This window comes from Kogia breviceps, chromosome 7 (genome assembly GCF_026419965.1).
Source record: "Kogia breviceps isolate mKogBre1 chromosome 7, mKogBre1 haplotype 1, whole genome shotgun sequence".
NCBI lineage: Eukaryota > Metazoa > Chordata > Mammalia > Artiodactyla > Physeteridae > Kogia > Kogia breviceps.
This window is the reverse complement of record NC_081316.1, coordinates 25872027-25889808: the sequence shown is the minus strand read 5'-3', so window position 1 is coordinate 25889808 and position 17782 is coordinate 25872027. Positions and strand designations below refer to the sequence as shown.

Sequence of the window (17782 nt, the reverse complement as noted above, 5' to 3'; positions counted from 1 at the left end):
CCAGGAGGAAAACAGAATCTCCCAGAACAAAATTAATCTCAGAAGGAATAGCAGATCCAATACCAGGTATTACTGAAGTTTAAACTGCTTTTTAAATAGTGAGATAATGTATCAAATTTATTACTTCTACTATGCCTGTCTGATTTGCTTAACCTTTGTCAAGCTTATCTTGAGGGATAGATTTCTCTGCTAAGCACATAAATAGGTGTTAAACCTGTATTGATTTTTTTAAGGGTGGTGGTCAATAAACTTTACGGTTTTTTTTAACTTTTACTTTATGCCTTAAGGACCAAATGATGATTTCTATGATCCCTAAGTTTCACTACTCGTGCGTTACTAAAGAAACAGCTCTGGCATACACTAGAAGAACAGCAAATAATCTTTAATTTACCCCCCACCAAACAGCTTGGAGGTCTGACCGGAAATGTCTGGGGTAGAGTCCTGCTGAAGTTCCAAGTCTCAAACAAAAAGTCCATCTCAACGTGTGCACAGTGAGTTTAAATTTATGGTAATTAAAGTCATCCAGATGGTAACTGCATTAATCAATGAAGAGGCAGTATTTATCTTCGGACAGACGATTCTGAAACCCAGAATGAGAAAAATCCCCAAGGAGGAGGGTGGGGACAGTTAATAAGAGCCCCTGGGAAAAGTCCTTCAACGAGGATTGGAAAATAATACGTTTGAATTGGAATTTCTTTGAATGTAAATCTCCCCTAACAGCAGGAAAAGGGTCCTCTAGCCCACCAAGCTTTGGGCAGGAAGGGAGTAAACGGAACTCTAAAACAGCCCGCTCAGCTGTTTCTAGTTTGGGACGAGGCGCAGAGAAAGGAATCGCGATGTGGGAACTGAGTATTTGAGTCGCTCAAAATAACTCGAAGGGTCAAATAACGAACTCCAGGCAAAGCGCTGACAAGCCTCCCCCTCTGCAGCACCCTGCGCTGGGTTTCCGTTCAACTTCCCCTCCCTCGCGAGGACTAACGGCAGGCGCGGCCCCTTCCCACGCGGGGCGCGGCGAGCGCGGACAGCTCCCCTTGGAGCAGACGAGGGCGGGAAGTCCGCGGCCCGTTGGGCTAGGGCTGGCGGGCGCCCCTCCGCGTTCCCGGAGCCGGCTGGGCCGGACAGGCCTCAAGCCTTCTCCGCCCCGGCTGGCCCTCCAGAGGCGGCGGTGGCGGCGGAGGCCTCACGGTCCGCCCGCCTGGCCCGCGAGCCGCGGGCGCGGGGCGCCGAGGGGAGGCGGGGCGAGGCCGCGGGGCGGAGGGGGGCGGGAGGTGCATCCTGGGAAATCCACCAACATGGGGCGCAGCGACCGCAGCCGCCGCCGCCGTGAGTCCCGGCCGCGGATGCCGCCGCTTCTCTGACGCCCAGCTGGGACCTTGCCGCGCACCGCGGCTCTGGTTCCCCCGACACAGACCGGCCAGCGCGCCCTTCGCCCGTCCGCCCGCCGGGGCCATGTGAGGGGGCCAGCTCCCTCCGCCGCCGCCGCCGCCTCCTCCTCCTCCTCTTCCTCCCCCCGCCCCCTCCCTCCCCTCCCGTCCCCCTCTCGCTGGGCCCTAGAGGAGCCCCCGCTGCTGCCCGCCCTCCCTACGCAACCCCCACGATGGACAGGAACTACGCGACCTCCGGCTTCGCCGACCCGCCGCCGCCGCCCGCACCCCCCGCCGCCCCCGCCAACGCCACCGCACAACCCCCCGCCCCCGCCTGGGCCTACGAACCCCGAGCCGCGGCCGCCGCCGCCGCCTCCAGCAGCAGCTGCAGCAGCAGCACCAGCCCCAGCCTCAAGGCCAGGTAGGGAGGGTGGGCGGCGGGGTCGTGGTTAGCCAGGAAAGGCCAGGGATGCATTTGGGGCCTTCGCCCCTGTGCAGCCCCGCCCAGGGGTCCGGGCCGGCTGGGAGCCCTCCACTCGTCTCTTCACCCTAGCCCTGGCCGGGAGAGACGGCTTAGGACTCCTGTGGGGTGGTCTCGGGGTGGGTGCGGGCGCCCAGTGCGGGACTCGCAGCCGGAGCTGGTCGGGGACCGAGGGTAAAGGGAGGGTTGGGCGGGAGTCGTGGGTCCCCGTCACCTCCTGGGTCCGGGCTCTCACATGGTGAAGTTTGGGTTCGTGGCTGAACTCGGCGATCAGGGAGACTCGGGACTGGTTCCGGGGGTACGAGGGGGGCTAGGGGGGCGCCGAGAGGTTCGGGGCAGTGACATTCCATTGTATTGGAACCGACAATGTGGTCTTGGGGGCCCCGGCGGTGAGTGTGAGGGTGGGGGAGGCGGGAGAGGAAGAGGCGCGGAACCGCGTCCCTGACATTGGGGGACCCGGGAGGGCTGTGCTGCGGGAGAACCCCGGGGGCGTGGGCCCTAGGAGGGGGCCCGTTGGGGCGCGAACGCTGCACCGTGGCTGGGTGACATATGTTTGCCGTGGTGGCCAAGATGAAGCTATTTCTCGTATACGCGTTCAAAGTTACTCTTGGGTGTCCTCCTCTTTTAACAACAGCAGGAAGTATGGAATCTCTCTTTTCCTTGGGGTGACTAAAGTTGGGAAGAAATTGGAGGTGAGGGGCGGTCGGTGAAGGCCATAAAGGTTGAAGAACAGAAGCATGCTTCTCCATCTCGGTTTCTGAAGCCCCGGTTCATTATGTAGCGTGGGGCTCAAGAGTTCATCTTTGCTCCAGCATGACCAAGGGAATCTAAAATGTTGACTCTTACTAGATATTTAAGCTCGCGGGAAATGTGTAGTAGTGCCACACTGTGAAACGTGAAACGGTCCATTTGAATGATAACTGGAAGGCGTGGTTTGGTTTGGACCATTCGGGAGCGGGGTGTTTTAAAGACACCTCTGCCGAACAATGAAGAATCTGGTAGGTGCAGCTTCTGATTACAAGGACCAGGGAATCCTGGGTTGCTAATGACTTCATCCTCAGCTACCAACAGGAAGCTTCGTGGTTTTATGATCTCATCAGATTTCTTTATTATTGTCACAACAGAAGTGAACTTTTTTTTTTTTACTTTATATATTACAGTATTCTAGGTTATCTTCTTTGTTTTTATAAAAGTTCCACGTTCATGATTTGGAAAATATGTGCGAAGAGTAGCTGGTCTTTGTCTTAGATAGTACCTTGGGGTGATTGTGAGAGAATGAGAAAAAATTGTTCAAGAAAAGGGAAGTACGCTTTCTTAGAAAATTTTAGGTCCTTTGTTTAAAAGAGATGGGGTTAAAAAAATAATAATGTGATGTGCCAATTTGGAGCTAAATAATTAAATGCTGAGACTTCAGAAATAGTCATAACTTTGTATTATATACAGTTAAGACATTTTAAGGAGTTTTATGAAAAATATATGGCACTTTTCCCTTTTTTTGTTTTTTTTGGGGTTTTTTGGTGGTAATTTGACTATATTTTTCAAGTAGCTTTTGCATCAAATACCATAATTTACAAATTAAAATTACTTTCTCTTCAGGGAACAGCAGTGATAGGTATTTGTGCAGCATATTTTATGTTTTAAATGACAACTGTTTTATTAGGTACATGAAACAAATGCTATCTAGTTATTTCTGTTATTTCTTTTAGCAGAATACTTCTGAGTCAAGAAACTAAAATCTACTTGTCATATTTTCCAAATGTTATTTATCAAAGTAACAAAGAATGACTTCCCAAACACATTTGAAAACAGTAAGTAGATTTATTTGGAACACATAATCTAAAAGGGATTTATTTTCTGTTTATTCGAAATTACTGATTCTTAAATGCTAAGCCCCTCCCCTCTTAAAATATATTTTGGGGGTGGAGTTAGCCAAATTATAGCATAGAAAATGCAGGCTTTCCCCCTCCCCCATCAACTTGCTTTGTTAACATCTTGTGTTAGGATCAGGCCATCTGTACACACACACACACACTTCTTAATTGTACCTCATTTTATTCCTCAAACTGTGATGTGCTCGTTCATTTCAGTTCTATAAAAAATACTGAATCTGAAATATGCCCTTTAAGTATTCTGTGCTTTCAGGAGCCTATTCATATTTTTGTAACATTTTAAAAAGCTGTTTCATAATTCGTGTATCAGTTGAATATTTTTGTTCCCCCTTTTGGCAGTTTTTCTTTTCTTTTTTTAAAAAATTTTTAAAATTTTATTTATTTTTGGCTGCATTGGGTCTTTGTTGCTGCACGCGGGCTTTCTCTAGCTGCAGTGAGCAGGGGCTACTCTTCGTTGCAGTGCGCGGGCTTCTCATTGCGGTGGCTTCTCTTGTTGCAGAGCACAAGCTCTAGGCGCTCTGGCTTCAGTAGTTGTGGCATGCGGGCTCAGTAGTTGGGGTTCGTGGGCTCTAGAGCGCAGGCTAGTTGTGGAGCATGGGCTTAGTTGCTCCACGGCATGTGAGATGATCCCGGACCAGGGTTCAAACCCATGTCCCCTGCATTGGCAGGCAGATTCTTAACCACTGCGCCACCAGGGAAGTCCCTGGCAGTTTTTCTTGAAGGTGGAAATGAATACTAGTTGTGATGACGTAATATGGATACTTATCCATAAGGAGTTAGCCTGTCACCTTGTTTCCAGTAACCTATTCAGAAGCTAACAGATGGTAATGACATTCAGTTGTTACTGACATGGGATCTTACATCCTATCTTATGTCTTTACTTGGTCCTGAAATGAAACATTTTCATCAGTTGATAGGAAACAGCGTAGTAAACAATATTTTGGTATAACAGCTCCATAAGATATTAGGTATTTCCATTGTTTTAACAATTGAAAAATAAAGCGCTAATGGGAAAACTCAAGCATTTTATTGATACGTTAAATCGAGTGTATAGAGAGATTTCCGAATGTTTCTAAAATAGTGCTTGGTACGTATATGGGAAGTTCAGAGGTAGGACCTGGTCATATATTGATAAATCTCCATTTATTTGGGATCGTCTCAGTTTCAGGGACCAAATGAGCATATCTTTGCCTATCACCATGTGGTTGGAAATGCTCTTTGTGGCACTAGTTTAGATACTATAAATACCTTTCCATGCTTTTGGAAATAAGATGATCATCAGGAAGCTACAGACCTGTGCCTTTTCTCTCCCTGACATTTATATCTTGTACAGAACAGGAAGAGACAGACTGTTTCATTATGGTGATGATAGATTTTGTGTTTAGTTACACCAGAAAGTGACTAAATGGAAATATTTTGTTTTAAAATAGAATTATATTTGTTTTTTGCCTTTTTGACTTGAAACAGCCTTTTTTTTTTGCCACCAGTTTTTAGAATTTCCTAATACATAAGTTCTTTCTGATTATAGTATGAGTGTGCAGTGAGTGTGAGAGGTACCCTTCCATAAAAGAAAACAATGATTAGCTTCTCTAAGAATGGTCAGCTACTATATTGAGGACTTTTTTTTTTTTTTTGGTGGTACGCGGGCCTCTCATTGTCGTGGCCTCCCGTTGCGGAGCACAGGCTCCGGACGCGCAGGCTCAGCGGCCGCGGCTCGTGGGCCCAGCCGCTCCGCGGCATGTGGGATCCTCCCAGACCGGGGCACGAACCCGTGTCCCCTGCATCGGCAGGCGGACTCTCAACCACTGCGCCACCAGGGAAGGCCGAGGACTTTTTGAGTAAGTTTTAAATCTAACGTTTCCCTCAAGGCTTTTGTAATGAGACCTGTAAGATCACAGTTTATAAGGAGTAGAGACAATCCCAAATTAGTGAAAGGTTATAAGCTTCTGTTGTTCAGAAAGTATTTTCCCATAAAAACAATGTTGTAAGTAATAGTAGCTATCATTTGCTGACAACTAATTTGTGCTAGCTACTGTTTTAAGTGATAAACACCCACACTAGTTTATTTAATCCTCATAGTAAGTAGTCTTTTGAGGTAGGTATTATTTTTACCTTCTCTTTTAAGAATTGGAAACGGAGGCATCGTGACATTAATAAACGTAGACCCACATAGCAAGTAAGTAGTGGAGCTGGGATTTAAACCTGGGCATTGTGGATCTAAAGCCTGCATGTTTCATTACTGTACTGCACTACATCATGGTAAGATAGTCTAAAGCTGTAATATACCTATGTAATGGGTTAATGAACTTTTGTAACTGGCCTGGAAACCTAACCGGCGTTAATATCCTTATTTCAGTGTTCTTTATCACCATTGTCCGTTTGTTTTCCTAATTGAAACATGCTTCCTTTCACTTCCATAGCACTGTATATTCTGGTTTTCCTTCTTTCTGGCCCACTGCTTTTTCCTGTTCTTCACTAGTTCTTATTCTTCTAATCTCCACATGTTGTTTCCTTGGGGCTTGGGACTGATAGGATTTCTTGTCCATTCTGTGCTTTCTCCTGAGGATATCACATCCATGCCCGTTACTTTAATACCATCTCTGGAGATGCCCATATATGTGTCTAAAGCCCAGACCTCTTCTGAGCACCTAATCGCATATCCATCTACCCCTTTGAGCTTTTACTTGGGTGTATTACGAGAATCATTAGTGATGAACTCATACTTTCCCCATCCACCCTACCTCTGCTTGTCTAGTGAAGCCTTTCTCAGTAAGTCGCACCTCTGTCCACCTAGCTGCTCGGGCCAGAACCTGAGAGTTGTGTGTGCTCAGTCACCAAGCCTTGCTATTTTTTTTTGTATCTCTTAAATATATTTTGAAATTGTCTACTGTCTGTCTCTACTGCTCCACCCTGATCCAAGCCATTATTTTTCACTTGGATAACTAAGTAATCTTAAACCTTTTCTTTCCTTCCTTCAATTCATTGTTTTATTTTTTTTATTCTTTATTTTTGATTGAAGTCGAGTTGATTTACAAAGTTGTGGCAGTCTCTGCCGTACAGCAAGGTGACTCAGTTCTACACATATATATATATTCTTTCTTAAAATATGGATTGGATACACTTCCCTGTGCTTTACAGTAGAACCTTATTGTTTATCCATTCTAAATGTAATATTTTGCATCTACCAACCCCAAATTCCAAGTCCCTTCCTCTTCCTCCCCCGCTTCAATTCATTCTCTTCGTAGCATTCAGAGTGATTTTTAAAAACACAGATCTGCCAGTTTGATCGTGTTGCTCCTTTGCTTGAAAGCTTTCCGTTGCTACTGCTACACCTTAAGGTCAAGTTTTAAAAAATCTGGAATGTGCTGTGTATGGCCCTGCATTTATTGGCCAATCTGAAATTCCTTGGAACATCCTAAATTCCTTTCTACCTTAAAACCCTGATACATGCTGTTACCTCCACCTAACTAATTCTCACCCCTTCCCTACCTCCCAACCTGACTTCTTAAGGTATTTCATGTTAGAAACCTCCTGCCTTCCACTCTTGGCCCCCTGTTATTTTGAGCAATGGTATATGTTTACTGTGCTTCCACAAAATTCTTATAAGTATAACTACATACCTATATGCTATTTATGTAATAGATACCTTCCTCTTTAGAATGGAAGTTCTTTGAAGGACACTATCTGTTTTGCCTACTGCTGTATACCTGGTACTTTAGTGTCTGGCACATAATAGGTGCTTAATACATATTTATGACATGAAAGCTAGAACTCTGCTTTAGTGTGGGAATTGAAAGCCCTTCTTTTCCTTACTGCAGTCTCTAGTACCATTCCCCATCTTCCCCTGTTACCCTGTAGTAGGGACCAGGATGAAGGGTTTAGGGCATTTGTGATGGTCATTGGTTGGAAGTATGGAGATGTAGGCTGCTGCTTGCTTGCTACCTTTCCTTGCCATGCTCTCTGGGACAATTTGAGTACTAAAATGTGTATAGCAAAACACAGTCCAGGATTTTTCTTTCATTCATTAAACAAATATTTGAGTGTCCACTATATGCAAGGCACTGTTGCCTTTATCAAGTGTTATATTTCTTCAGTGAAAGCTTGAGAAATCAAATGGCAAGCATTCATTCACTCATTAGAATGTACTGAGCATCTCTGAGTTTTTGTTATTAAGCTAAGTTCTACAGGGTACCGTAAAGATGAAAGAGACACTGTCCTGCCTCTGAAAGAACTTGTGATCCAATAGATGGAGTGTAACCTTTAAAAATTATGAATCACGGGCTTCCCTGGTGGCGCAGTGGTTGAGAGTCCATCTGCCGTTGCAGGGGATATGGGTTCGTGCCCTGGTCTGGGAAGATCCCACATGCCGCGGAGCGGCTGGGCCCGTGAGCCGTGGCTGCTGAGCCTGTGCATCCGGAGCCTGTGCTCCACAACGGGAGAGGCCCCAACAGTGAGAGGCCCGCATACAGCAAAAAAGAAAAAAAAAAATTATGAATCACTATATTATACACCTGTAACATATAGGTGTAATATAATATTGTACATCAACTATACTTCGTTAAAGAAAACAACAACAACAAAACTTGTAATCCAGAAGGGTGACAGGATGATATACTTGCTGCCTCTCTACTTGGCTTGTAAATGTTGGAGTGCCCTTCAACAAGTGACGCTTGGAGCTCCATCCTTTTTCTTTTCTTTCAACTCACTCTCAGTGAAGTTGCCATATATATTAAAAGATTTTCAAATTTATATCTCTAGATTCATATCTAGGTGTCTTTCTGTCATTTCCATTTCGATATTGAATAAGTATTTCAAACATAATATGTCAAAAACATGATTATCACCCTAACCCCCCAACCAAGTCCTCCTTTAATCTTCCCTACCTCAGTAAATAATACTACCGTTTACTTTGTAGCTCTTGCCTAAGAGTTTGGAGACATCTATGATTCATTTCTTTCCTCTCATATCCACTCCCTCAGTAAATCCTGTTGGTTTGATCTCCATATATATAATTTCCCACGTGGACAATTGCAGTTGCCTCCTTGTTTCTTGCTTTCCTTGTTTCTACTTTGGCCTTTCTAGAGTTTATTAAACATGCATCGGCCAGAGTTAACATTTCAAAATATAAATCAAGTAATGTCATTACCCTCCTTAAAACCTCCTCGTGTTACTCAGAGGAAAATACAAAGTCCTTATCGTGGCCTACAAGGCCTTGGCTAATTCTCCAACCTTAGCATTCCGCTCCCACCACCATCCTTTAGCCACATGGGCCTTATTTCTGTTCCTGAAACATGCTAAGATATTTGTGTCTGTAGGAATTTTGCACTAGTTGTACTTTTTATCTGAACTTCCTTTACAAGTCTTTGCTTTGCTGCTTCTTCTGGACATTTAGGTCTTCTCCCACATGTTACCTCCTCAGCAAGGCCTTCTCTGGCTGCCCTATCTAGAGTAACTTCTCGTCACTGTATTACAGCCAGAGTTTTATTTTCTTCATAGCGTTATCACTCTCTGAAGTAATTTTATAGATTTATATGTATCATTTATCACTACCCTTTCCCCATACCACTAACCACCACTAGTAGAATGCATATTCCATGAGAACAGGAAGCTGTCTTGTTCACATCTGTAGAAGGCAGTTTAGAGAAATGGTTGATAGCATAGCTCTGAAGTCAGAATTTGGGGGAGTTTATATTTTGACTCCAACACTTGCAGTATGATCTTAAACAAGTTCTTAATTTCCCTGTGCCTGAAGTTCCCTGTGTGAAAGGAGGAAGCTTTTTTGAAGATTAAATGAGAACATAGCAAAGTGTTTAGAATGGTGTCTAGCATATAGAATAGCGTATAGACTATTAGCAATATTGGGACTTACCTGGTGGCACAGTGGTTAAGAATCCACCTGCCAATGCAGGGGACACGGGTTTGAGCCCTGGTCCTGGAAGATCCACATGCCATGGAGCAGCTGAGCCCTAGCGCCACAACTACTGAGCCTGCGCTCTAGAGCCCATGAGCCACAACTACTGAGCCCGCGTGCCACAACTTCTGAAGCCTGCACGCCTAGCGCCTGTGTTCTGCAACAAGAGAAGCAACTGCAGTGAGAAGCCCACGCACCGCAGTGAAGAGTAGCCCCCACTTGTTGCAACTAGAGAAAGCCAGCGCACAGCAATGAAGACCCAATGCAGCCAAATATTTAAATTAATTAATTAATTAATTTTAAAAAATAGAATATTAGCGATATTGTCAGCACTTAGAACAATGTCTGGCACATTGTAAGTGCCCGTTAAGCATTCAGTGAATGAATGAAATAACTATAGTACTAGGCAGAGTATTTGTTTCTTTTTAAGAAGTATGAAAATGTTTGGGGGCTTGGAAGGAAAAATTATAATCTAGTTCAAGGGGATCAGGGAAGCATTTTTCAGGTGTATTGCATACAAACTGATCTGAATTATTGTTAACGTTGAGTAAATGGAATAAAGTATTAGCAGAAAGAGGGAGCTTCCAAGAGCAGGTGTTCCAAGAGGGAGGAAGTGGAATCTGCTGGACTAGGTAGGGGTGGTGCTTGAACTGGCACAGCATCACTTCTGTCGCAGTCTGCTGGTCAGAGCAGTCCTGGGCCTGGTGAAGACTTATGGGAGGAAGACTACACAAGGGTGTGTTTCATTGAGGAGGTCACCAGAATAATACTCTTGCACAGGGTATCAGTACTAGATTTTGGAGGGCTTTTGATGACAGGCCATGGAGGTCAGTCTCTACAGCTCAGTAGGGAGCTTTGAAATTCAGGTTTTTGAGAAGAATGATGATGATGACAACGATGATGGTATTAGCAAGAAAAGTGTTTTAATAAGATTAATTTGGCAGTCAAGTACAGAATGGATTAAAATTGGCAGAGATAGAAAACAGGACACCAAATGAGAGGCAGTTCATCAGACCAGACAGGAGGGAGGTAGTATGAGGGTCCTCCAGAGAAGCACAGCCAATAGGGGATATATATTATAAATATGTCTGTTCTCTGCAGCCTTGAAACCAGGGAAGCCTATGGGGTAATTCAGTCTGAGTTCTAAGACTTGAGAACCAGGGGAGCTCATGATGTAAATCCTAGTCCAGGGGCGGGAGAAAATGAGATGAGGTGTCTCAGCTCAAACTGTGAGACAGGCAGAAGAGGACAGATTCCTCCAGCCTCTCCATGGATTGGATGATGCTGGCCAGCACTGGGGAGGGCAGTCTATTTTACTGACTTCACTGATTCAAATGCTAACTCATCCAGAAACACTCTGACAGACACACCCGGAAACAGTGGTTAATCTGGGCTTCCCATGGCCAATCAAGGTGACACGCAAAATTAATCCTCACAGAGGGGATAGGAGACTGGTGGTGATATTGGTATAGAAAGGAAGGAATGGATGTGAGAGACATTAAAGATCAAATTGCCTGAGATTGTTGACAAGGGTACATGTTAAAAAGTAAGAACAAGGGAAATATTGTTGACCTTTTTCTGGTGACTGGAGAATGATGCAGTGAAGAAAAATACCTAAAATGTTCACTCATTTTGTTCAACAGATATTCCATGTACCTCTTCTAAGCATTGGGGATTCGATGGTAATTAAGATAGACAACATCTGTTGTTGTGGAATTTACTTTCTTGCGGAGAGTGGGAGTCAGAAAGTAGACAAACAAGAAAATTTCCTGCTTGAAGAAGTAGCATTTCCCTGAAATGTGAGGAAAGAGCACGTGCAGATGTCCTAAGGCTAAAACAAGTCTGGTATTCCCTTCTCTGACACAATCTAACCCTAGATCAGTGGTTGTCAAATTTAAGGGTCTTTCATAATCACCCAGAAGGCTTGTTGAAACACAGGTTGCTGGGTCTAACTCAAGGGTTTCTGAATTAGTAGGTCTGAGGCGGAGCCCAAGAATTTGCATTTCTAACTAGTTCTTAGGTGATGCTAATGCTGTTTGTTATCTTATCATCCTCTTTTTGCCATTTTTTTATCTCTGCTTAAAAATCATCTCTTCATAAAGGTCTTCCTTTACTGCCAAATCTAAGTAGCCCCACCAAGTGTTCGTTTATAACACTTGTATATTGTTTAAAGTATTTGTCCTCAGCAGACAAGACCAGAAAGGCGAATTTAGGGAGTCTGAATAGACATTTGTATAGAGACAACAGTGGAATCTCAGAGGTTAAGATTTCTGGGAAGGAAGGGGAGTAGAGTGCTGAGACCTGAGCCTTAGCTGTTAGTGATAACCAGCAGATCCTGAATGCCTACCATGTGCCAGGCACTGGTCTACTATTACATGCGTTATCTCATTTAATTCTCACAACTCTGTGAGATGGGTAGTGTTGTTAGCCAGTTCACAGACAAGGAAACTGAAACCGAGAGCTGTTACGTGTTCAAGGTCACTGCTAGTCAGTGGCAGAGGCAGGATTTGAACCCATGAAGTGTGACTTCAGAGACTGTTGATCAGTCAGTGTCCTGGCTCTTGGGGAAAACTTTTGGCTGTGGGGATTTAGGATGCAGTAGAATTGGCAGATGAAAAAAGTCAAAGGCATTCGTGATGGGAGACTTTTAAGAAGGGTGTTGGGGGGAGAAAAGATGTTGGGTCTCTTGGGTGTTAATGTTTGTGCTGGAAGGTTGTACTTTCTCAATTACTTTAAAAATTAGAATTATTTTCCCAGAGCATACTTTGACTAAAAGTTTTTGGAGAAAACTTGGGAACATGGGCTTACACCAGTTTGAACGGTTGCCATAAGGTATGGGAGTTTTAGAGATGTTTACTGAGCACCTCTCATATATTAAACACTGCTTTGGGAGCTTGGAATACATCAGCAAACAAAACCAACATCCCTGCCCTGGTGGAATTTAAACTGGGTATGTGGAATGAGACAGATGATAAATAATAAACATAACTTTGTGAATTATCTAGTATGTTGGTAGGTGATATAAGAAAACACAGGGTTACGAAGAATGGAAGGTAGATGGGGCAGGCATTGTAGATTTAAATAGCAGGCTAATTGAAATAGTGATATTTGAACAAAGATTTGATGGTGGTAATCTTCAATAAGATAATTTTTTTTTCCAGTGATTCAAATGAGACTGCAGGTTTTGTTTAAAAACATATTGCCTGCTCTTTTGCTAAACTTGCTTACAAAAAAATCTTATTTCTTTGTTAACTGTTTATGCTTTGTTGCTGCTACTGTGGTTTTAAATTTTAGGAACATGCTAGATAACTTGTTACCAGGCTGCTACCAACACACAGTTTCTGAATTTTCACTTGGGCCAGTCTAGCTAGGCCTTTTCCAGCCTGGGCCTTTTTGCAATCAGTTTTTCTTTTTCTTTTTGATCAGTAGTAAGTATTTGTTAATCGTTGTGCCAGCTGTGTTAGAAAATGTGTGAAGATATTATGTGAAGAGGTAAATGGGAGGACATGGACCTGGTTTTAGCATATCCACTCATTTTTCTTTCATTTTTTTCTGGAATCTGACCACAGATTCTCCTTTGCCCTCTGTCTCTTTTATCTCTGAGTGAAACATGCCATTTTTCCATTGTTTCTTGAACAGCAGTGGGAATGCTCTTATCTCGGGGTCTTTGAGCTGTTTCCTCTACTAGGACCACTCTTCCCTCTGATTATCTACATGGCTTTCTCCCTCACTGCGTTCAGTTCAAAATGTCACTCCTTAGTACCCCTGCCCCCATCAATACCCTGCTTTATCATTGTGTTGCCTAGTACCCTGCTTTAAGTTTCTTCATAGCATTTATCAGTCCTTGATGTTAAATATTTCTTTACTCTTGTTTATTGTTGGTCCCTGTCCATTAACCCTTGGATGTTTCTTAACAATCCAACTTGACCTGCTTAGTCCTCCCCTCCCACCTTCTCCCTCCCCAATATATCTGTCACATAATAGTCTTCAATAGGTATTGATTTTAATAAAGAATATATTTAATACTAGAGTATATTCTGCTTTGACTTAGTATCTAATATTTCAGAGTTTAAATTTGCCCTCTGTAAGTTTAAGGTTCTTTAGGGATCCTGATCATGTGTAGCCTAACCTATGTTGGTAAGCCTGTAGGCATTTATGGGATATAACAACATAAAATAAGGAAATTTTCATATGATTTAATGCCATCATTCTCATTACTGTGTGATCACTGATCTTATTTAAATAACTTGAGACCAGATTTGTCTGACCCAGTGAAGCTTGGCAAACACAAAAATGTGGATAAGCTAAAGTACTTTTGCTTGGATCTGCTTAAATTAGATGGCTTAACATTTTTAAACATATCTCATATTGAGCAAACTGCAAAAATGATTATTGATCTGGTAAAAACAGCTGATACTATCCCCACTTAAACAGACAGTAAACTACTGAAGTCAGAGTTCGATTTGGCCAGAGCCACAAAAGGTCTAGTGGTATAGAGCCAAAATAAAAGTGAACCATTTGGAAGGATGGGATTTAAGTAGCACTGTGGCTGTACAAAAAACAAAAACTAGAGATGGTCTTTTGCTGTTAGTTAATATCTTTGTATTAACTTTTTTCGTTTTTAACAAGAGCAAGTTTGGGCTGAATATGATCCTCTTTAACTTCCCGGATTTTAATATGGCATAGAAGATGATGGTTCCAAACTTGCTATTAACAGCTAATATAGTATCGGCTAATTAACATTTATGTATTGTGCACCTTTTTATGGACATTTTAGCATCCTCCTCCTAAAATATACTTTGGAATGAGTATGTCTGTTATTCACGCTTAACGGACATGTTTATTAAGAAATTTTAAGGTACTTCAGCTTGTACATTATGGCACTTGAATAACATTTTATGAAATCTTCTTTAACTGTTGTTTCAAAATATATAATTTTTTTCTAATGTTAATTACAATTTCTTCCTCTGCATTAACCTTTGTTGTGGACCAACAACAAATCTAGAACACAAATTAGCCACTTAGAAGTTGATTTTCTCTACTACAAACAGCAGCAACATTTTTATTATGGAAAATTTCAAAACAAACACATTTAGAGGGCTTCCCTGGTGGCGCAGTGGTTGAGAGTCCGCCTGCCGATGCAGGGGACATGGGTTCGTGCCCCGGTCCGGGAAAATCCCACATGCCGCGGAGCGGCTGGGCCCGTGAGCCATGGCCGCTGAGCCTGCGCATCCGGAGCCTGTGCTCCACAACGGGAGAGGCCACAACAGTGAGAGGCCCGCGTACCGCAAAAAAAAAAAAAAAAAAAAAAAAATGTATAGAGAAAGAAGAAAAAGTACAGTGAGTGTCAAAATGAATATTAAGCTTTGGATTTTGATTCTCCTGAAAATCTTTTTCTTTCCTCTGAAATGTTATTTATTAAGTTCTTATAATAAACCAAAGATGTATAAATGTTTGTCTACAGAACTATTCACAAGTGTGAATTATTGTGATAAGTGTATATCTTTAGAAAGACTTCCTTACTTAATGCCAGAAATCCTAGACCATGTTAATATTAGTGAAGAAAATTGTGGTGACTAAAAATTCAGCTCTACTAGTTTCTCAAACAAGGAAGAAATTTAATTTGGTAAGGGAAAGACTAAGCCACAAACAAGAAGATGCATTGAAGAAACTAAACTAAAATATTTCATAGCACCTATACATTTGAATCATGGAAATATGGACTCTATCGTGTATTGTAAGAAGTAACCAGCTATGTATTAATTCATTTTCAATAATCCCTTCATAGCCTGAAATGAGAGAGAATCATACAGGGCCCACGTGACCATTTTTGTCCACCTCTTAAATGAATGCTAATCTCTGGACATTACAGATAGTTAATACATTACTGCAGCAGTTCAAATCACAAAATAATTTGCTTTGACAGACGTATTTCTTTTAAAAGAAAAGTGTTCTAGAAAAATATTGGGGTTGGGAAAAATTGGACCTGAAATGTTTTCTTTGTTCAATGGAGAGGTCAGTAATACAGGTGATGACAGAAATAAAAAAGGAAGATGAGATGGAACTTTGGAATCGTGTCTAATCCAGGTCTTGGAGACTCTTGTTATCATGCATATAGCCCAGCATATGCCACATCACCAACACATTTCATTTATTTTCCAACAGAACAACAGACGGAAACTCTGAGTAGCCTTGACTTTGGCATTGTCTTTCTTGGGCATCTGTTACAGATGACAAAATCTCTCTCTCTTTGTTGTGGATAATGTTTGGAACTGGTAGATTCATTTTTGAATATGTTCTACTGCTCCACTAGGCAGGAAATACCATACTACTCATTTCACCTTGTTAGTGAAAACAAAACCACTTTCTTTTTAATAAACTTAAATGTATTGTTTACACAAAATGAAGTAGGATTTTTTTATAAAGATCACTGATGTATATAAAATTAAAATACATTTACTTATCTCAAGAAATCATACTTGATTTAACAGTGACTTGTTGGTACAAAATACCAATTGTACCTCCTTTATACAGTTATCAGTTGGGGGCCTGCATGAAATGTAATTTCTCTTAGATGATTCATTTGCGGTTACTTTGGTGAAGGGCTCAGTATTACGGTTGGGAGCAGAGTCAAGGGAACCAAAAAGGGATATTGAGACACTGAGTGAGTAGCAGCAGTGTGAAGCCACTTCTGGGCCTGTGAAGGGCCACTTCTGGGCACCAGTTATTGGAGCCCAGAAGGAACTGTAGTTGTGTAGAGATGCAGCATGGCTGGAACCGTGGTTGTGATACAGGGAGGGAATGGACAGATAATACTCAGGCTTCTCTCTTCTGCCTTCTGATCTCCTGCAGAACCTACCCCTAATGGCCCCTGAAGCGCCAAGGTGATGCAGTATATAGAAGTTACCTGTGCTGTGAGGTAGTCTTTAATAAAAGAAAAATGAAGGCCCAAAGAAGCTGTAAGTTGCTAAGGTCCCATTAGAGATAGTGATTCCAGGCCATTTGACTCCTCCAGTACTTTTAAAAAATTAACAGCTTTATTGAGATTTAATTTATATACCATAAAATTCTCCTGTATTAAGTGTACAATTCAATAATTTTTAGTATGTTTATGTCACCACAGTGTCACCACAGTCCAATCTTTAGACATTTTCATTACCCCCGAAAGAAACCTCACTCCCCATTCTCCCTAGGCAACCATTAATCCATTTTCTGTCTCTATAGATTTGCCTTTCCTGGACATTTAATATAAATGGAATCGAAAAATGTGTTTGGCTTCTTTGCCTAAGCATAACGTTTTTGAGATTTATCCATGTTGTAGCGAGTATCAGTACTTATAAATACTTATAATGGAATAATATTCCATTGTTTAGATATAGCTCGTTTGTTTTCTGTTCACTAGTTGATGGACATTTGGGTTGTTTTCACTGTTTGGCTCTTGTGAATAATGCTGCTGTGAACATTTTCATAAAAGTATTTAAATGAAAACATGTTTCACTTTTCTTGTGCATGTACCTAAGAGTAGAATTGTTGGGTCATATGATAATGGTGTTTAACATTTTGAGGAGCTGCCAGACTTTTCTAAAGTGACTGTATCATTTTATTTTACATTCCCACCAGCAGTGTATGAGGATTCTAGTTTCTCCACATCCTTGTCAACACTTGTGATTATAGCCTTTTTTTTTTTTTTTTTTTACTATAGCCATTAATCTCCTGAAAGGTTCACTATTTTTAACACAGAGTTGTCTCTTTTCATATGATATTCTGCAGTCAGGTTCAAGAGAAGGGAGGTATCTTTTACCATCGACAACTTTATTATTTTCACTGTTTTTTAAACTACAGGACATCACAGTGGAATTACTGAGTAGTTGGTAGCCAAGTTCATTAAACTCTACATCCCTTAACACTTGCTTTTAAAGCAATTTTTAGTAAAACTTGGAGCTACTTACATAGTAATGCTTGTATGAAAGGGCTGTTATGACAATGAAAGGCCTATTTGAGTTTAAGATTCCCTTTGCTTTCAATTTTAGTTTGGGAACTGAGGGTAAGTTTTGTAGCACATAGCAGCTAGAGTCACCTTTTAAAAATGTATTTAGTCACTCCCTTGCTTAAAAATCCTTCAGTTGTTTTCCATTGC

The 17782-nt window shown here is 42.0% G+C and overlaps 1 protein-coding gene across 3 annotated transcripts in view; it reads left to right on the top strand.

Moving 5' to 3' along the window:
- Positions 1–1272: 1272 nt before the first annotated feature.
- Positions 1273–17782, top strand: part of QSER1 (glutamine and serine rich 1) — a 73936-nt gene continuing 57426 nt past the window's right edge. Inside the window, exons 1-2 of one of the 3 annotated variants that reach the window (XM_067038040.1) lie at positions 1273–1785; positions 3555–3653. Coding sequence is in view for 2 of the 3 variants with exons in the window: in XM_059069864.2 (XP_058925847.1) it covers positions 1598–1785 (188 nt within the window). In the remaining variant the exon portion in view is untranslated. The remainder of the gene's footprint in view (positions 1786–3554; positions 3654–17782) is intronic. The other 2 variants (XM_059069864.2, XM_067038039.1) reach the window with 2 other exon arrangements.